Source organism: Stigmatopora nigra, chromosome 2, assembly GCF_051989575.1.
Source record: "Stigmatopora nigra isolate UIUO_SnigA chromosome 2, RoL_Snig_1.1, whole genome shotgun sequence".
Classification (NCBI taxonomy): Eukaryota; Metazoa; Chordata; class Actinopteri; order Syngnathiformes; family Syngnathidae; genus Stigmatopora; species Stigmatopora nigra.
The window spans coordinates 19,683,591-19,704,669 of record NC_135509.1 but is presented as its reverse complement, the minus strand read 5'-3'; the positions used below and the strand labels follow the sequence as shown (position 1 = coordinate 19,704,669).

The 21,079-nt window shown below is 42.4% G+C and overlaps 2 protein-coding genes across 2 annotated transcripts in view; one reads left to right on the top strand and one right to left on the bottom strand.

The window, feature by feature from the left end:
* The window catches only part of ldhd (lactate dehydrogenase D), a 37,115-nt gene extending 22,896 nt beyond the window's left edge, over positions 1 to 14,219 (bottom strand). Inside the window, exon 1 of the mRNA XM_077736422.1 lies at positions 13,964 to 14,219. Within this exon, the coding sequence (XP_077592548.1) occupies positions 13,964 to 14,029 (66 nt within the window). The 5' untranslated portion in view covers positions 14,030 to 14,219. The remainder of the gene's footprint in view (positions 1 to 13,963) is intronic.
* A 17-nt stretch (positions 14,220 to 14,236) lies between these two features.
* Positions 14,237 to 20,717, top strand: fam169b (family with sequence similarity 169 member B). The gene is given in 8 exon segments (XM_077736432.1): positions 14,237 to 14,281; positions 15,307 to 15,436; positions 17,767 to 17,805; positions 17,807 to 17,873; positions 17,967 to 18,052; positions 18,292 to 18,454; positions 19,310 to 19,492; positions 20,509 to 20,717. Coding segments are annotated over 8 exon segments (840 nt in total). The 5' UTR covers positions 14,237 to 14,240; the 3' UTR covers positions 20,640 to 20,717.
* The last annotated feature ends 362 nt before the right edge of the window (positions 20,718 to 21,079 follow it).

Below are 21,079 nucleotides of genomic sequence, written 5' to 3'. Positions count from 1 at the left end.
TGTGATGTGTGTGTGATGTGTGTGTGATGTGTGCGTGTGATGTGTGTGATGTGTGTGATGTGTGTGATGTGTGTGTGTGTGATGTGTGTGATGTGTATGTGTGTGATGTGTGTGTGATGTGTGTGTGATGTGTGTGTGATGTGTGTGTGATGTGTGTGTGATGTGTGTGTGATGTGTGTGTGATGTGTGTGTGATGTGTGTGTGATGTGTGTGTGAGGTGTGTGTGATGTGTGTGATGTGTGTGTGATGTGTGCGTGTGATGTGTGCGTATGATGTGTGCATGTGTGATGTGTGTGTGTGATATGTGTGTGATGTGTGTGATGTGTGTGTGATGTGTGTGTGATGTGTGTGTGATGTGTGTGTGATGTGTTTGTGTGAGCTCTGTGTGATGTGCGTGTGATGTGTGTGATGTGTGTGATGTGTATGTGTGTGATGTGTGTGTGATGTGTGTGATGTGTGTGATGTGTGTGATGTGTGTGATGTGTGTGTGATGTGTGTGTGATGTGTGTGTGATGTGTGTGTGAGTGATGTGTGTGTGATGTGTGTGTGACGTGTGCGTGTGATGTGTGCGTGTGATGTGTGTGTGATGTGTGCGTGTGATGTGTGCGTGTGATGTGTTTGTGTGTGATGTGTGTTTGTGATTGATGTGTGTGTGTTATGTGTGTGATTGATGTGTGTGTTGTGTGTGATGCATGTGTGTGATGTGTGTGTGATGTGTGTGTGATGTGTGTGTGTGTGTGATGTGTGTGTGATGTGTGTGTGATGCGTGTGTGTGATATTTGTGTGTGATGTGTGTGTGATGTGTGTGTGATGTGTGTGATTGATGTGTGTGTGTGTGTGTGTGTGATGTGTGTGTGTGATGTGTGTGTGTGATGAGTGTGTGTGTGATGTGTGTGTGATGTGTGTGTGATGTGTGTGTGTGTGATGTGTGTGTGATGTGTGTGTGTGTGATGTGTGTGTGTGTGTGTGATGTGTGTGTGATGTGTGTGTGATGCGTGTGTGTGATATTTGTGTGTGATGTGTGTGTGATGTGTGTGTGATGTGTGTGATTGATGTGTGTGTTGTGTGTGATGCATGTGTGTGATGTTTGTGTGATGTGTGTGATATGTGAGTGATGTTTGTGTGTGTGATGTGTGACGTGTGTGATGTGTGTGTGATGTGTGTGTATGTGTGATGTGTGTGTGTGTGTGTGTGTGTGATGTGTGTGATGAGTGTGTGTGATGTTTGTGTGTGATGTGTGTGATGTGTGTGATGTGTGTGTGATGTGTGTGTGATGTGTTTGTGTGAGCTCTGTGTGATGTGCGTGTGATGTGTGTGATGTGTGTGTGATGTGTGTATGATGTGTGTGTGATGTGTGCGTGTGTGATGTGTGTGTTATGTGTGTGATGTGTGTGTGTGTGGTGTCTGCGTGTGATGTGTGTGTGATGTATGTGTGATGTGTGTGTGATGTGTGTGATGTGTGTGTGATGTGTGTGTGATGTGTGTGTGATGTGTGTGTGATGTGTGTGTGATGTGTGTGTGTGATGTGTGTGTGATGTGTGTGATGTGTATGTGTGTGATGTGTGTGTGATGTGTGTGTGATGTGTATGTGTGTGATGTGTGTGTGATGTGTGTGTGATGTGTGTGTGATGTGTGTGTGATGTGTGTGTGATGTGTGTGATGTGTGTGTGATGTGTGCGTGTGATGTGTGCGTATGATGTGTGCATGTGTGATGTGTGTGTGTGTGTGATATGTGTGTGATGTGTGTGTGTGATGATGTGTGTGTGATGTGTGTGTGATGTGTGTGATGTGTGTGATGTGTGTGATGTGTGTGTGATGTGTGTGTGATGTGTTTGTGATGTGTGTGTGATGTGTGTGTGATGTGTGTGTGATGTGTGCGTGTGATGTGTGCGTGTGATGTGTGCATGTGTGATGTATGTGTGATGTGCGTGTGTGATGTGTGTGTGATGTGTGTGTGTGATGTGTGTGATGTGTGTGATGTGTGTGTGATGTGTGTGTGATGTGTTTGTGATGTGTGTGTGATGTGTGTGTGATGTGTGTGTGATGTGTGCGTGTGATGTGTGCGTGTGATGTGTGCATGTGTGATGTATGTGTGATGTGCGTGTGTGATGTGTGTGTGATGTGTGTGTGTGATGTGTTTGTGTGTGATGTGTGTTTGTGAATGATGTGTGTGTTATGTGTGTGATTGATGTGTGTGTGTTGTGTGTGATGCATGTGTGTGATGTTTGTGTGATGTGTGTGATGTGTGGGTGATGTTTGTGTGTGATGTGTGTGATGTGTGATGTGTGATGTGTGTGTGTGTGATGTGTGTGTGTGTGATGTCTGTGATTGATGTGTGTGTGTGGTGTGTGATGAGTGTGTGTGATGTTTGTGTGTGATGTGTGTGATGTGTGTGTGATGTGTCTGTGATGTGTGTGTGATGTGTGTGTGTGTGATGTGTGTGTGTGTGTGTGATGTGTGTGTGTGTGAGCTCTGTGATGTGTGTGTGTGGTGTGTGTGTGTGATGTGTGAGTGAGCTGTGTGTGATGTGTGTGTGATGTGAGTGTGATGTGTGTCTGATGTGTGTGATGTGTGTGTGATGTGTGTGTGTGATGATGTGTGTGTGATGTGTGTGATGTGTGTGATGTGTGTGATGTGTGTGTGATGTGTGTGTGATATGTGTGTGATGTGTGTGTGATGTGTGTGTGATGTGTGCGTGTGATGTGTGCATGTGTGATGTGTGTGTGTGATGTGTGTGTGTGATGTGTGTGTGTGATGTGTGTGTGTGTGATGTGTGTGATGTGTATGTGTGTGATGTGTGTGTGATGTGTGTGATGTGTGTGATGTGTGTGTGATGTGTGTGTGATGTGTGTGTGATGTGTGTGTGTGATGTGTGCATGTGTGATGTATGTGTGATGTGCGTGTGTGATGTGTGTGTGTGATGTATGTGTGTGTGATGTGTTTGTGTGTGATGTGTGTGTGTTATGTGTGTGATTGATGTGTGTGTGTTGTGTGTGTGATTGATGTGTGTGTGTTGTGTGTGATGCATGTGTGTGATGTTTGTGTGATGTGTGTGATGTGTGGGTGATGTTTGTGTGTGATGTGTGATGTGTGTGTGTGATGTGTGATGTGTGTGTGTGATGTGTGTGTGTGTGATGTCTGTGATTGATGTGTGTGTGTGATGTGTGTGTTGTTTGTGTGTGATGTGTGTGTGTGTGTGTGATGTGTCTGTGATGTGTGTGTGTGATGTGTGTGTGATGTGTATGATGTGTGTGTGTGATGTGTGTGTGATGTGTGTGTGTGTGAGCTCTGTGTGATGTGTGTGTGTGGTGTGTGTGTGTGTGTGTGATGTGTGAGTGAGCTGTGTGTGATGTGTGTGTGATGTGTGTGTGATGTGTGTCTGATGTGTGTGATGTGTGTGTGATGTGTGTATGATGTGTGTGTGATGTGTGCGTTATGTGTGTGTTATGTGTGTCTTATGTGTGTGTGATATGTGAGTGTGTGTGATATGTGTGTGTGATGTGTGTGTGTGATGATGTGTGTGTGATGTGTGTGATGTGTGTGATGTGTGTGTGATGTGTGTGTGATATGTGTGTGATGTGTGTGTGTGATGTGTGCGTGTGATGTGTGCATGTGTGATGTGTGTGTGTGTGTGATGTGTGTGTGTGTGATGATGTGTGTGTGATGTGTTTGATGTATGTGTGATGTGTATGTGTGTGATTTGTGTGTGATGTGTGTGTGATGTGTGTGTGATGTGTGTGCGATGTGTGCGTGTGATGTGTGCATGTGTGTGCGATGTGTGCGTGTGATGTGTGCATGTGTGATGTGTGTGTGTGATATGTGTGTGTGTGATGTGTGTGATGTGTATGTGTGTGATGTGTGTTTTATGTGTGTGATGTATGTGTGATGTGTATGTGTGTGATTTGTGTGTGATGTGTGTGTGATGTGTGTGTGATGTGTGTGCGATGTGTGCGTGTGATGTGTGCATGTGTGTGCGATGTGTGCGTGTGATGTGTGCATGTGTGATGTGTGTGTGTGATATGTGTGTGTGTGATGTGTGTGATGTGTATGTGTGTGATGCGTGTGTGATGTGTGTGTGATGTGTGTGTGTGATGTGTGTGTGTGATGTGTGCGTGTGACGTGTGCGAGTGATGTGTGCGTGTGATGTGTGCGTGTGATGTGTGCGTGTGACGTGTGCGTGTGATGTGTGCGTGTTATGTGTGCGTGTGATGTATGTGTGATGTGTATGTGTGTGATTTGTGTGTGATGTGTGTGTGATGTGTGTGTGATGTGTGTGCGATGTGTGCATGTGTGATGTGTGTGTGTGATATGTGTGCGTGTGTGCGATGTGTGCGTGTGATGTGTGCATGTGTGATGTGTGTGTGTGATATGTGTGTGTGTGATGTGTGTGATGTGTATGTGTGTGATGCATGTGTGATGTGTGTGTGATGTGTGTGTGTGATGTGTGTGTGTGATGTGTGCGTGTGACGTGTGCGAGTGATGTGTGCGTGTGATGTGTGCGTGTGATGTGTGCGTGTGACGTGTGCGAGTGATGTGTGCGTGTGATGTGTGCGTGTGATGTGTGCGTGTTATGTGTGCGTGTGATGTGTGCATCTGTGATGTATGTATGATGTGTCTGATGTGTGTGTGTGTGATTTGTGTGTGTGATGTGTGTGTGTGTGTGTGATGTGTGTGTGTGTGTGTGTGATGTGTGTGATTGATGTGTGTGTTATGTGTGATGCGTGTGTGTGATGTTTGTGTGTGATGTGTGTGATGCGTGTGTGTGATGTGTGTGTGTGTGTGTGATGTGTGTGATTGATGTGTGTGTGTTATGGGTGTGATGCGTGTGTGTGATGTTTGTGTGTGATGTGTGTGATGTGTGTGTGATGTTTGTGTTTGATGTGTGTGATGTGTGTGATGTGTGTGATTGATGTGTGTGATTGATGTGTGTGATGCGTGTGTGTGATGTGTGTGTGATGCGTGTGTGTGTGTGGTGTCTGTGTGTGATGTGTGTGTGATGTGTGTGTGATGTAAGTGTGTGAGCTCTGTGTGATGTGTGTGTGTCGTGTGTGTGAGCTGTGTGTGATGTGTGTGGTGTGTGTGTGTGTGTGATGTGTGTGTGTGATGTGTGTGTGGGGTGTTTGTGTACATGTGTATTTGTGTAGGTGTGTGTGTGATATGTGTGTGTGTGTGTGATGTGTGTGTGTGGTGTCTGTGTGTGATGTGTGTGATGTGTATGTGTGTGATGTTTGTGTGTGATGTGTGTGTGATGTGTGTGTGATGTGTGTGTGATGTGTGTGATTGATGTGTGACATCACACACATGCATCACACACAACACACACGTGTGTGATGTTTGTGTGATGTGTGTGATGTGTGAGTGATGTTTGTGTGTGTGATGTGTGATGTGTGTGATGTGTGTGTGATGTGTGTGGTATGTGTGATGTGTGATGTGTGTGTGTGTGTGATGTCTGTGATTGATGTGTGTGGGTGTGTGTGTGATGTGTGTGATGAGTGTGTGTGATGTTTGTGTGTGACGTGTGTGATGTGTGTGTGTGATGTGTGTGTGTGATGTGTCTGTGATGTGTGTGTGATGTGTGTGTGATGTGTGTGTGATGTGTGTGTGATGTGTGTGTGTGAGCTCTGTGTGATGTGCGTGTGATGTGTGTGTGATGTGTGTGTGTGATGTGTGTGTGATGTGTGTGTGATGTGTGTGTGATGTGTGCGTGTGATGTGTGCATGTGTGATGTGTGATGTGTGTGTGATGTCTGTGTGATGTGTGTGTGATGTGTGTGTGATGTGTGTGTGATGTGTGTGTGATGTGTGTGTGATGTGTGTGATGTGTGTGATGCGTGTGTGTGTGTGATGTGTGTGTGTGGTGTGTGTGTAATGTGTATGTGTATGTGTGATGTGTGTGTGATGTGTGTGATGTGTGTGTGATGTGTGTATGATGTGTGTGTTGTGTGTGTGATGTGTGTGATGTGTGTGTGAATGATGTGTGTGTTATGTGTGTGTGATGTGTGTGATGTGTGTGTGTGATGTGTGTGATGTGTGTGTGTGATGTGTGTGTGTGTGTGATGTGTCTGTGATGTGTGTGTGATGTGTGTGTGATGTGTGTGATGTGTGTGTGATGTGTGTGATGTATGTGTGATGTGTATGTGTGTGATGGGTGTGTGATGTGTGTGTGATGTGTGTGTGATGTGTGTGTGATGTGTGTGTGATGTGTGCTTGTGATGTGTGCATGTGTGATGTGTGTGTGATATGTGTGTGTGTGATGTGTGTGTGTGATGTGTGTGTGATGATGTGTGTGTGATGTGTGTGATGTGTGTGATGTGTATGTGATGTGTGTGCGATGTGTGTGTGATGTGTGTGATGTGTGTGTGATGTGTGTGTCATGTGTGTGTGATGTGTGTGAGATGTGTGTGTGATGTGTGTGATGTGTGTTTGATGTGTGCGGGTGATGTGTGCGTGTGATGTGTGCATGTGTGATGTATGTGTGATGTGTGTGATTGATGTGTGTGTGTTATGGGTGTGATGCGTGTGTGATGTTTGTGTGTTATGTGTGTGATGTGTGTGATGTGTGTGATGCGTGTGTGTGATGTGTGTGTGATGTGTGTGATGTGTGTGTGTGATGTGTGTGTGATGTGTGTGTGATGTGTGTGTGTGTGTGTGTGTGATGTGTCTGTGATGTGTGTGTGTGTGGTAAGTGTGTGTGATGTGTGTGTGTGATATGTGTGTGATGTGTGTGTGTGATGTGTGTTTGTGATTAATGTGTGTGTGTTATGTGTGTGATGCGTGTGTGCGATATTTGTGTGTGATATTTGTGTGTGATGCGTATGTGTGATGTTTGTGTGATGTGTGTGATTGATGTGTGTGTGTTGTGTGTGATGCATGTGTGTGATGTTTGTGTGATGTGTGTGATTGATGTGTGTGTGTTGTGTGTGATGCATGTGTGTGATGTTTGTGTGATGTGTGTGATGTGTGTGTGATGTGTGTGGTATGTGTGATGTGTGTGTGTGTGTGATGTCTGTGATTGATGTGTGTATGTGTGTGTGATGTGTTTGTGTGTGAAGTGTGTGTGTTATGTGTGTGATTGATGTGTGTGTGTTGTGTGTGATGCATGTGTGTGATGTTTGTGTGATGTGTGTGATGTGTGAGTGATGTTTGTGTGTGATGTGTGTGATGTGTGTGTGTGATGTGTGTGTGATGTGTGTGATGTGTGTGATGTGTGTGTGTGATGTGTGTGTGTGATGTGTGTGTGATGTGTGTGTGATGTGTGTGTGATGTGTGTGATGTGTGCGTGTGATGTGTGCGTGTGATGTGTGCATGTGTGATGTGTGTGTGTGATATGTGTGTGATGTGTGTGTGTGATGATGTGTGTGTGATGTGTGTGATGTGTGTGTGATGTGTGTGTGATGTGTGTGATGTGTGCGTGTGATGTGTGCGTGTGATGTGTGCATGTGTGATGTGTGTGTGTGATATGTGTGTGATGTGTGTGTGTGATGATGTGTGTGTGATGTGTGTGTGATGTGTGTGTGATGTGTGTGATGTGTGTGTGATGTGTGCGTGTGATGTGTGCATGTGTGATGTATGTGTGATGTGCGTGTGTGATGTGCGTGTGTGATGTGTTGATGTGTGTGTGTTATGTGTGATTGATGTGTGTGTGTTGTGTGTGATGCATGTGTGTGATGTTTGTGTGATGTGTGTGATGTGTGGGTGATGTTTGTGTGTGAACTGTGTGATGTGTGTGTGATGTGTGATGTGTGTGTGTGATGTGTGTGATGTGTGTGTGTGATGTGTGTGTGATGTGTGTGTGATGTGTGTGTGATGTGTGCATGTGATGTGTGTGTGATGTGTGCGTGTGATGTGTGCATGTGTGATGTGTGTGATGTGTGTGTGATGTGTGTGTGATGTGTGTGTGATGTGTGTGTGATGTGTGTGTGATGTGTGTGATGTGTGTGATGTGTGTGTGTGTGATGTGTGTGTGTGGTGTGTGTGTAATGTGTATGTGTGTGATGTGTGTGTGTGTGATGTGTGTGATGTGTGTGTGATGTGTGTATGATGTGTGTGTGATGTGTGCGTGTGTGATGTGTGCGTGTGTGATGTGTGTGTCATGTGTGTGTGATGTGTGTGTGATTGATGTGTGTGTTATGTGTGTGGTGTCTGCGTGTTATGTGTGTGTGATGTGTGCGTGTGTGATGTGTGCGTGTGTGATGTGTGTGTCATGTGTGTGTGATGTGTGTGTGATTGATGTGTGTGTTATGTGTGTGGTGTCTGCGTGTTATGTGTGTGTGATGTGTGTGATGTGTGTGTGTGATGTGTGTGATGTGTGTGATGTGTGTGATGTGTGTGTGTGTGTGTGTGTGTGTGATGTGTCTGTGATGTGTGTGTGATGTGTGTGTGATGTGTGTGATGTGTGTGTGAGGTGTGATGTGTGATGTGTGTGTGATGTGTGTGTGATGTGTGTGATGTGTGTTTGATGTGTGTGTGATGTGTGTGTGATGTGTGTGATGTGTGTTTGATGTGTGCGGGTGATGTGTGCGTGTGATGTGTGCATGTGTGATGTATGTGTGATGTGTGTGATTGATGTGTGTGTGTTATGGGTGTGATGCGTGTGTGATGTTTGTGTGTTATGTGTGTGATGTGTGTGATGTGTGTGATTGATGTGTGATGTGTGTGTGTGTGATGTGTGTGTGATGTGTGTGTGTGTGTGTGATGTGTGTGTGATGTGTCTGTGATGTGTGTGTGTGTGGTAAGTGTGTGTGATGTGTGTGTGATATGTGTGTGATGTGTGTGTGAGCTCTGTGTGATGTGTGTGTGTGAGCTCTGTGTGATGTGTGTGTGTGAGCTCTGTGTGATGTGTGTGTGTGAGCTCTGTGTGATGTGTGTGTGTCGTGTGTGTGATGTGTGTGTGTGATGTGTGTTTGTGATTAATGTGTGTGTGTTGTGTGATGCGTGTGTGCGATATTTGTGTGTGATATTTGTGTGTGATGTGTGTGATGCGTATGTGTGATGTTTGTGTGTGATGTGTGTGTGATGTGTGTGATTGATGTGTGTGTGTTGTGTGTGATGCATGTGTGTGATGTTTGTGTGATGTGTGTGATGTGTGAGTGATGTTTGTGTGTGATGTGTGTGTGATGTGTGTGGTATGTGTGATGTGTGATGTGTGTGTGTGTGATGTCTGTGATTGATGTGTGTGTGTGTGTGTGTGTGTGATGTGTGAGTGATGTTTGTGTGTGATGTGTGTGATGTGTGTGTGTGATGTGTGTGTGTGATGTGTGTGATGTGTGTGATGTGTGTGTGTGATGTGTGTGTGATGTGTGTGTGATGTGTGTGTGATGTGTGTGTGATGTGTGTGTGATGTGTGTGATGTGTGCGTGTGATGTGTGCGTGTGATGTGTGCATGTGTGATGTGTGTGTGTGATATGTGTGTGATGTGTGTGTGTGATGATGTGTGTGTGATGTGTGTGATGTGTGTGATGTGTATGTGTGTGATGTGTGTGTGATGTGTGTGTGATGTGTGTGATGTGTGTGATGTGTGTGTGATGTGTGTGTGATGTGTGTGTGATGTGTGTGATGTGTGTGTGATGTGTGTGATGTGTGTGTGATGTGTGTGATGTGTGTGTGATGTGTGTGATGTGTGTGTGTGTGTGAGATGTGTGTGTGTGGTGTGTGTGTAATGTGTATGTGTGTGATGTGTGTGTGTGATGTGTGTGATGTGTGTGATGTGTGTGTGATGTGTGTGTGATGTGTGTGTGATGTGTGTGTGATGTGTGTGTGATGTGTGTGTGATGTGTGTGATGTGTGTGATGTGTGTGTGTGTGATGTGTGTGTGTGGTGTGTGTGTAATGTGTATGTGTGTGATGTGTGTGTGTGTGATGTGTGTGATGTGTGTGATGTGTGTGTGATGTGTGTATGATGTGTGTGTGATGTGTGCGTGTGTGATGTGTGTGTCATGTGTGTGTTATGTGTGTGGTGTCTGCGTGTTATGTGTGTGTGATGTGTGTGATGTGTGTGTGTGATGTGTGTGTGTGATGTGTGTGATGTGTGTGTGTGATGTGATGTGTGTGTGTGTGTGTGTGTGTGATGTGTCTGTGATGTGTGTGTGATGTGTGTGTGATGTGTGTGATGTGTGTGTGAGGTGTGATGTGTGATGTGTGTGTGATGTGTGTGTGACGTGTGTGATGTATGTGTGATGTGTATGTGTGTGATGGGTGTGTGATGTGTGTGTGATGTGTGTGTGATGTGTGTGTGATGTGTGTGTGATGTGTGTGTGATGTGTGTGTGATGTGTGTGTGATGTGTGCGTGTGATGTGTGCATGTGTGATGTGTGTGTGATATGTGCGTGTGTGATGTGTGTGTGATGATGTGTGTGTGTCATGTGTGTGTGATGTGTGTGTGATTGATGTGTGTGTTATGTGTGTGGTGTCTGCGTGTTATGTGTGTGTGATGTGTGTGATGTGTGTGTGTGATGTGTGTGATGTGTGTGTGTGATGTGATGTGTGTGTGTGTGTGTGTGTGTGTGTGATGTGTCTGTGATGTGTGTGTGATGTGTGTGTGATGTGTGTGATGTGTGTGTGAGGTGTGATGTGTGATGTGTGTGTGATGTGTGTGTGACGTGTGTGATGTATGTGTGATGTGTATGTGTGTGATGGGTGTGTGATGTGTGTGTGATGTGTGTGTGATGTGTGTGTGATGTGTGTGTGATGTGTGTGTGATGTGTGATGTGTGCGTGTGATGTGTGCATGTGTGATGTGTGTGTGATATGTGCGTGTGTGATGTGTGTGTGATGATGTGTGTGTGATGTGTGTGATGTGTGTGATGTGTGTGATGTGTATGTGATGTGTGTGCGATGTGTGTGTCATGTGTGTGTGATGTGTGTGTGATGTGTGTGTGATGTGTGTGATGTGTGTTTGATGTGTGCGTGTGATGTGTGCATGTGTGATGTATGTGTGATGTGTGTGATTGATGTGTGTGTGTTATGGGTGTGATGCGTGTGTGATGTTTGTGTGTTATGTGTGTGATGTGTGTGATGTGTGTGATTGATGTGTGTGTGTGATGTGTGTGATGCGTGTGTGTGATGTGTGTGATGTGTGTGTGTGTGATGTGTGTGTGATGTGTGTGTGTGTGTGTGATGTGTGTGTGATGTGTCTGTGATGTGTGTGTGTGTGGTAAGTGTGTGTGATGTGTGTGTGATGTGTGTGTGTGAGCTCTGTGTGATGTGTGTGTGTGAGCTCTGTGTGATGTGTGTGTGTCGTGTGTGTGATGTGTGTGTGTGATGTGTGTTTGTGATTAATGTGTGTGTGTTATGTGTGATGCGTGTGTGCGATATTTGTGTGTGATATTTGTGTGTGATGTGTGTGATGCGTATGTGTGATGTTTGTGTGTGATGTGTGTGTGATGTGTGTGATTGATGTGTGTGTGTTGTGTGTGATGCATGTGTGTGATGTTTGTGTGATGTGTGTGATGTGTGAGTGATGTTTGTGTGTGATGTGTGTGTGATGTGTGTGTGATGTGTGTGGTATGTGTGATGTGTGATGTGTGTGTGTGTGATGTCTGTGATTGATGTGTGTGTGTGTGTGTGTGATGTGTGAGTGATGTTTGTGTGTGATGTGTGTGATGTGTGTGTGTGATGTGTGTGTGTGATGTGTGTGATGTGTGTGATGTGTGTGTGTGATGTGTGTGTGATGTGTGTGTGATGTGTGTGTGATGTGTGTGTGATGTGTGTGATGTGTGCGTGTGATGTGTGCGTGTGATGTGTGCATGTGTGATGTGTGTGTGTGATATGTGTGTGATGTGTGTGTGTGATGATGTGTGTGTGATGTGTGTGATGTGTGTGATGTGTATGTGTGTGATGTGTGTGTGATGTGTGTGTGATGTGTGTGATGTGTGTGATGTGTGTGTGTGATGTGTGTGTGATGTGTGTGTGATGTGTGTGATGTGTGTGTGATGTGTGTGATGTGTGTGTGATGTGTGTGATGTGTGTGTGATGTGTGTGATGTGTGTGTGTGTGAGATGTGTGTGTGTGGTGTGTGTGTAATGTGTATGTGTGTGATGTGTGTGTGTGTGATGTGTGTGATGTGTGTGATGTGTGTGTGATGTGTGTATGATGTGTGTGTGATGTGTGCGTGTGTGATGTGTGTGTTATGTGTGTGTGATGTGTGTGTGATTGATGTGTGTGTTATGTGTGTGGTGTCTGCGTGTTATGTGTGTGTGATGTGTGTGATGTGTGTGTGTGATGTGTGTGATGTGTGTGTGTGTGATGTGTGTGTTTGTGTGATGTGTCTGTGATGTGTGTAGGATGTGTGTGTGATGTGTGTGATGTGTGTGTGTGAGGTGTGATGTGTGTGTGTGAGGTGTGATGTGTGATGTGTGTGTGATGTGTGTGATGTATGTGTGATGTGTATGTGTGTGATGGGTGTGTAATTGTGTGTGTGATGTGTGTGTGATGTGTGTGTGTGATGTGTGCGTGTGATGTGTGCATGTGTGATGTGTGTGTGATATGTGTGTGTATGTGATGTGTGTGTGTGATGATGTGTGTGTGTGATGTGTGTGATGTGTGTGATGTGTGTGATGTGTGTGTGATGTGTGTGTGATGTGTGTGTGATGTGTGTGTGATGTGTGTGTGATGTGTGTGATGTGTGTGTGATGTGTGTGTGATGTGTGTGTGTGATGTGTGTGTGATGTGTGTGTGATGTGTGTGTGATGTGTGTGTGATGTGTGCGTGTGATGTGTGCGTGATGTGTGCGTGTGATGTGTGCATGTGTGATGTGTGTGTGATGTGTGTGATGTTTGTGTGTGATGTGTGTGATGCGTGTGTGTGATGTGTGTGTGCTATGTGTGTGTTATGGGTGTGATGCGTGTGTGTGATGTGTGTGATGTTTGTGTGTGATGTGTGTGATGTGTGTGTGATGTGTGTGATGTGTGTGATGTGTGTGATGTGTGTGATTGATGTGTGTTTGATGTGTGTGATGCGTGTGTGTGTGTGTGATTGATGTGTGTGATGTGTGTGATGCATGTGTGTGATGTGTGTGTGATGTGTGTGATGTGTGTGTGTGTGATGTGTCTGTGATGTGTGTGTGATGTGTGTGTGTGTGGTGTCTGTGTGTGATGTGTGTGTGATGTGTGTGAGCTCTGTGTGATGTGTGTGTGTTGTGTGTGTGAGCTGTGTGTGATGTGTGTGTGTGTGTGTGTGTGTGATGTGTGTGTGATGTGTGTGTGTGTGTGTGATGTGTGTGATGTGTGTGTGGCGTGTGTTTGTGTGTGTGATGTGTGTGATGTGTGTGTGGGGTGTGGGTGTACACGTGTATTTGTGTAGGTGTGTGTGTGTGTGTGTGTGTGTGTGTGTGTGTGTGTGTGTGTGTGTGTGTGTGTGTGTGTGTGTGTGTGTGTGTAAGTATGTATGCATGCATGCATGCATGTATGCATGTATGTATGTATATATCTATATCTTTGATGTCATTTTATCAGTTTTGCAAGAAAATTTTAAAATTCCCCGAATGTACCATTATCTAACTATTTGAGACATTTGAATATATTTAATATTCAGACAGCCCAGCGACCGAGCTGTTAGTGCATCGGCCTCACAGTTCTTGGTCAAAGGTTTGAACCGAGGTCGGCCATCACGGTGTGTTCTCCCGTGGTTGGTAACTAAACAGTTTGATAACTTAAAAACACACCATTAATAATTTTGACGCCACTGTGACATTAGCATTAACATTCCTAATAAGCTGAGAACACGCAGTTATTGTTTTATTTACCAAATACGAGTTTGCCTTATGTGTATAGCCTTGTTTTGTGACTGCATTAGAATATATTCAGTAAAAACAATACTGATTATACATGGTAAGGAACAGATCCCATCGGTACATTCTGCGAACAATCAAACACCAGAAACGAAATGAAAGTTTACATCACACACTTTGGCATATATCAAATAAAAACATTTCGGTGTTGAGAATGAGAACTGTAAGAGTAATACTTACTCTGACTGTTGTACCAATGCTGTTACAATGACAAAAAAGTCGTTGCCATTTTGCAAGAAGCAACATGATTTTTCCCTTCTCACACTCAATTCATTTCCTCTCAAATATCCAAAATATATTAAACCATACCAATATATTACTATGCTCTCTTCCAATTTCTTTGTGAGTTGTTTAAATATTGTCTTTGTTGCTTAGGTCCTATTTTTCTTCGGATTATTAATTTTTAGTTTGAGGTTCATTACATTTATTTTGAAAACTAGCTTTTAATTTTTTTTCTATGCTTCCGCTTCACGCCTCTTACCTAACGATGACATCAATGTATGTACAGTAAAATCAGGAAGAATTGTCCTAATATTAATAATCTAATGCTAATATTGAACTTATCAATATTTTTGTTTAAAATATTTCCTATTCTTTGCAAATGTATCAATTTATTAATTTTACTTGCCATCCCGTTTATGCACAGCTACGTTAGCAATACAAAGTTTATACCGAAAGGGCAAACGCACCGTCGGATCATTGCAAAATTTATTGGTACGTTAAATTTAGATTTTTATGACTGTTTTAAAACTACATATCTCATTTCATATTATATCCCGTAAATCCATGTTCATTTAAATGAATCTAAAGTTACTAACTTCAAATGCTACGTATTCTCTGTTGAAGTGTATATTTGCGCAAACAATATTCTACATGTGCAAATCAGGCCATTAAAACTACATTGTATTTTTTTTTAAACACTAGGTGTCACCACATAGCCGTAAATTTAAACAAAGAAAAAGTACGTAAATGATAAGGGGGCTTTATAGTATACTTTTTGTATCAATATCTTATTATAAACATGTATCTGTTATATATGTATATATATGCATATATATATATATATATATATATATATATATATATATATATATATATATATATATATATATATATATATATATATATATATATATATATATATATATATATATATATATATATATATATATATATATATATATATATATATATATATATATATATATATATATATATATATATATATATATATATATATATATATATATATATATATATATATATATATATATATATATATATATATATATATATATATATATATATATATATATATATATATTAACATTTGGAAATTCAGATTCAGCTTCTGAATATGGTCTAAATTTATGAATACTCACTATTTACGTACATCTCTGGTGAAGATGACTGGCATATTTAACGGTGGCGTGAAGATTTGTAATAGGCATATTTAATGGTGGTGTGATAATTTGTAATAGTTATATTAATGGAAAATTTTAAACCTTTACTGTTTTTAACAGGAAGATGTACCCTGTTGACCTTCCTCCACTGGATGAAATCGACATGAGAGCTGCTTCTGAAAAATATATTTTGTCGCTGGAATCCCAACCTAAAAGTAAAGAGTGGTTTGTGTCATCCAAATCATCTAAGGTAAATAGTTCAATTTTAACCTATATTTGTTTATTTGAATTTTCGGGCGGCACGGAGAGCGCCAGCCTCACAGTTCTGGGGTCGAGGTTTCGATCCCAAGTAGGTCTTCAATGGGATCTTTCCAGTTTACTCCTACATCCCTTGGCTGGGATAGCCACCAGCACCCCCCACAACCCTTATGAAAAAAAGCAGTTTAGAAAATTGATTAAAACATGCTCTAATTGAGTCTAGGTTTGGCAGTAGAAAACACGTGAATGTGGCTATCTTTCATTGCCAGAATGTGCCAATAGCAACCACTGCAAACATTTTAACAATTACACACTGCCCTATGTCACGGTTCTGTTCATCACTTTTATGGACAGAATCTCTAGGTGCACCCGTCGCGTTGAGGGGGTCCGGTTTGGGGGCCTCAGTATTGCATCCCTGCTTTTTGCGCATGATGTAGTTCTGTTGGCTTCATCAGGCCGTGATCTCCAACTCTCGCTGGAACGATTTGCAACTGAGTGTGAAGCGGTCGGGATGAGAATCAGCACCTCCAAATCTAAGACCATAGTCCTCAGTCGGAAAAAAATGGCATGCCCTCTCCGGGTACCAGGTCCTTCACCAGGTGGAGGAGTTTAAGTATATGTGGGTCTTGTTCATGAGTGAGGGAAGAATAGAGTGAAGATCGACAGGCGGATTGGGGTGGCGTCTGCAGTGATGCAGACTCTGCACCGGTCCGTCGTAGTTAAGAAGGAACTGAGCCAAAAGGCGAAGCTTTCTATTTACTGGTCTAGGTTTCCACCTTCATCTGTGGTCACGAGCTGTGGGTCGTGACCAAAAGAACGAGATCCTGGATACAAGCGGCTGAAATTAGTTTCCTCCGCAGGATGTCCGGACTCTCCCTTAGAAATAAGGTGAGAAGCTCGGTCATCCAGGATGGGCTCGGAGTAGAGCCGCTGTTCCTCCGGATCGAGAGTAGCCAGATGAGTTGGCTCGGGAATCTGATCAGGATTCCCCCAGGACGCCTCCCTCGGGACTATTTCTCCCATCTGTCCCGGGAACGCCTTGGAATACTCCCGGAAGAGTTGGATGAAGTGGCTGGGGAGAGAGATTTTTGGGCTTCCCTGCTGAAGCTGCTGCCCCCGCGACCCGACTTTGGATAAAGCAGAAAAAAATGAGATGAGATGAGCGACCCAACTTCCTCCCAAAATACTGACATGATGAACCGTCATTCTCGTGGAGCATTCTTCTGAAGGCGCTAATTTAACAGCTTGCCTTTTTGCCCCATTCCTGCCCCCTTGGAGACCCCAAATTGTATAGATCTGGCAAATATATTATAATAATCAGACATAGGCTTTGTCATCATCATTGACTCTACAAAAGCCTAATTGTCATCCTACCCAGCTGCGTATGGCGAAATTGGTGGTTCTTCTCCTCAAAGTGCGTTTTCCCGCCAAAAGGCCCAAACAAGTTATAATTTCAGACTCGTTGGCACTCTGCTGTGATGGGTACCAACCCCCCCCCCCCCCCCCCCCCCCCGGGCGCAACCAAATCCCGGCGACTGCAAAAAAGTTTGCCTTGCAGATGCCAACAAGGAATAAAATGGGTCACTTATCTCTCACTGTCAGGAGCGGCTCGTTTGCTCCTCCTGGCTTGACGTCATTTCATAGCAGTTGTAGACTATCCTTGATTACTTCCTGATGTGGGTATTTAAGTGTGACGGAAGTGGTAGTCACTGGCGGACCGAGTGCGTATGTCCATGATGTAATTTCCTGCGCGACACACCGTGTCACAGCATACGGCGCTACAAGGTATTATTCCCCATGCTTCGGTTCTGTTACGTTTGGGATATTCAAGCCCTTGTTGTTTTGTAAACATTGTTTGAGTCATTAAGACCTACCAGTTTGAGAACAGCCCTTCCGTTCATTCCTACGTTCCCGCGAATGGGTCCAACTTCCTCTGGTTGCGCCACGATGATGCGGCGTGACCGTAACATTCACTAACCTTCAGTCAGCCAGCAGGAGGCAGATCACCGCCCAACGTCCTTCATGTTACCTCACCACGAAGTTATTACACAGAAGGGATTGTGTGTTGTGATACCGCAAGTCCAGAGTCCTGATGGCTGTGGGGAAAAAAACTGTCCTTAAGCCTATTTGTCCGTACTTTGTGAGACCTGTAGCGTCTGCCAGAGGGCAACAGCTGGAACAGGTTGTGAACAGGGTGGTATGGGTCCCCGACAATGTCCCCGGCCCTATATCATCGACAAGGTGGCTGCAGCACAACAATGTTTACATAAGTTCTGTCATTCCATTCGATTTGAACAACGTTCTTTTTGTGTTTTCAAATAGTTTGAAATAACAGCAAGGAACATTAAATGGCTGGAACTATTTGTTTGAAGACAACCAAACAAGATGTTCAATATTGGCACTTCATCGACCTGAAGATCCAAATCAAGGTGTGACCGCACAATTCCACACACATATACTCACAGAGAACAAGAAAATGAGACTTCCTCTGACACTACTATTGCTCTCCACTTCCTTTCTAGTGTTGGCATTATACTTGCATGGAAGTTGGTGGTGTGTGAATGACGTTATGCGGACAACCTGCAAATCAAGAACAGACTTGCTTCCAGTAATCCTACTCTGATATTTCTTATGTATATGTATATTTACTTTAATATGTGCATCATCTACAGAAATACTCTTGTAAGGATAAAGTCATTCAGAAGATGATATGAGATATCGGGTCAAATATTTCCTCATTGAGGCTTTGTGTAACTTGAAAAATTTGTATTTAGAAGCATTTGTAAATAGAGGTACCACTGTATTTAAAAAGTGGCAGTTTCAAATAGGACCTATATATTTCTTCAGGTGGAGTCACTTATTGAGAGACTTATTATATTCCTGCTGAGTCAGGTTGTTGAGAGGACATCTGAGGAGGAAGGGCTGTTCTCTCTACTCCCTCGAACAGAAAGTGCTAATTTGCTTTGGCAAGATGGTCAAGCCGTCGGCTTCTACACAGTCAAGCAAAAAGGTGCTATCCCTATTTCCATCTGATTTTGTTTCTGCCTGACTCTTTTTCCTTCTTAACATCTACCGTAAAACCTCTATTCCAGCGGCATGCTGTTCTATTTTTCAAACTTTCCCCTTAGTGCCGTTCAATTAGAGGTGCCGTTCAAATAGAGGTTTTTATATTTCTGGTCAAGCATACTCATTGATAAGCCTTGCAAATCCTCAAAGCTTGAGTTTCCACATTTAGAGAAGGTAAAGAAATGCAATCACTTGTGTCATCAATTTTATGGATGATAAGAGAAAACAGGTAGCATATACATATTTCTTTAACAAAAGGCACAAATACAAATGCGAGTATTGGTAAGTAATTACAATTTCACTGGTGAAAATCAAGTGATACGTTGCTGTAGTAGCCGTCCTCGTTATTTACATCACTTTCCGCATCAGCGTCAGAGTTTCTGAGTGCAACCTGTTGTTGTCACAAGCGAAGGTCTGCTAAAAACCGAAAAAAATTGCCTCCACATATATTACAGATAGATGCGGTATTGTCGCTGCCGGAGTGTTCATTTGGCTCTGCAAATATATAAGAGATGCATATATTTCGGCTTGTGACACTCAAGGCTTTTGATTAATTCACTGGACATACGCACAGCATATGAGACTTGGGCAGAGGGCTTGTTTCACAATTATTGAGCATCATTTTAGATACAATGTTGGACTTGGGTCATCCTATTTCATCAGACTTGTTAAGAACCCTCTTTTCTGTTGTTTTGTGCTTTTTAAAAAAAAAGTTTGCAGGGTAGTCAAGATGAAATCAGCTTTTTACTGTTTGTGGTTTTGATTTCTAATGCTCACTTGTACCTGTGTGATGTTCCAGGCAATCTGTGTGACACCTGGAGCAGCCGGTGCTACCTGCTGCCTGTCCTGGACACTGTGCTGGTGAGAAAAAGTTGGAGGAGGCAAGGACTTGGACTTAAAATGCTGGGGGACTTCTGCTCATCCTTCCCCAGTGAGGAGGTGCTGGGCATCAGTGTGCCACTTTCAACTGGCATGGTTGCAGGTAAAAGAATGCGCCGATACTCATTTGTAGGAAAAGTGGAAAAATTGACGTACAAAATGTAATGATGCAAGCACTGAACTTCATTGACTTTTATTAAGTCAATATATAAATATAAATTTAGAGAAACCTCAAAATGAATTCCACTATTTTTTTAGTTTTTCTGTAATATTTTCTTCTCTAAATTCATAATCCTCTGAATTGATAATACAGAAAATAAGTCATAGGTCAGTATTTGGCCATTTGTAAACGTAAAACATTGATATAAATTATGATTACATACATTTTTCATCAATCATAATAAAATGTTATTGTTCACGCAATACACACACATTTAACTCATTGTCGGAAATAATCAACATCTATTTTATCTAGGACCGGCTGCTAATTGTCCTGTTTCAGTGTCTCTGACGTTGCTGGACGTCAAATCTATATTGACTGGTTGGGTTGGCACCAATCATTCACTATCAACCTAATCGTCAAAGCGTCAGGCAAATGAGTTAACAAAAAGCAGTCAAACTGAGTCAGCAACATTAAATAATAAATACAAATTGGTATACATTTTGTATTGTTTTGACAAAACCAATGAAGGAAGGTAAACTATAATAAAGTTGGAAGAATGGTTAGCATGTCAGTCTCACAGTTCTGAGATAAAGGGCTAAATCTCAGGTTGGACCTTATTGTGTGGAGTTTGCATGTTTTCTGCAGGCAGATACTCTGGTTTCGATCCACACCCCAAAAACTTGCATGGTAGGCTAATACTCTAAGGTGTGCTTAATTATGAGTTTGAATGACTGTCCGTCTCCTTGTGCCCTTTGAGTGGCTGGCCATCAATCCACGGTGTCCCCTCCCTGTTGCCCAAAACTGGCTGGGATAGGCTCCACCACCCTTTGCGACCCTAGTGAGGATAAGCAGTATGGAAATTGAATTAATAAAAGTTTTTCCATAATTTATAACCAATTACAGGGGATTAAGGTAGTCATTTTGTGGAAGATATGACAAAACATCTCTCTGTTAAGTATGTAGGCGTTTCCTGCAGCTAAATGAAGAGCAGAGAGACCGTCTGTATGAAGTTGAAGCTCCAGGCGAATGGACTCAACGACGAAATATCTGGCTCAACATCCAACTCTCCCGCTATTTGTGGACATGAAGTTTGCTAACAATGAAACTTCCTTTAAAAACAGCCACAGTCCTCAGTCACATTTTGTACCAAATATAAATAAATAAATAAATAATATATATATATATATAATATATATATAATATATATATATAATATATATATATATATATATATATATATATATATATATATATATATATATATATATATATATATATATATATATATATATATATATATATATATATATATATATATATATATATATATATATATATATATATATATATATATATATATATATATATATATATATATAACAACTGATGATGTGGCGTGCAGGTGGTGCAGGCGTATATATATATATATATATATATATATATATATATATATATATATATATATATATATATATATATATATATATATATATATATATATATATATATATATATATATATATATAT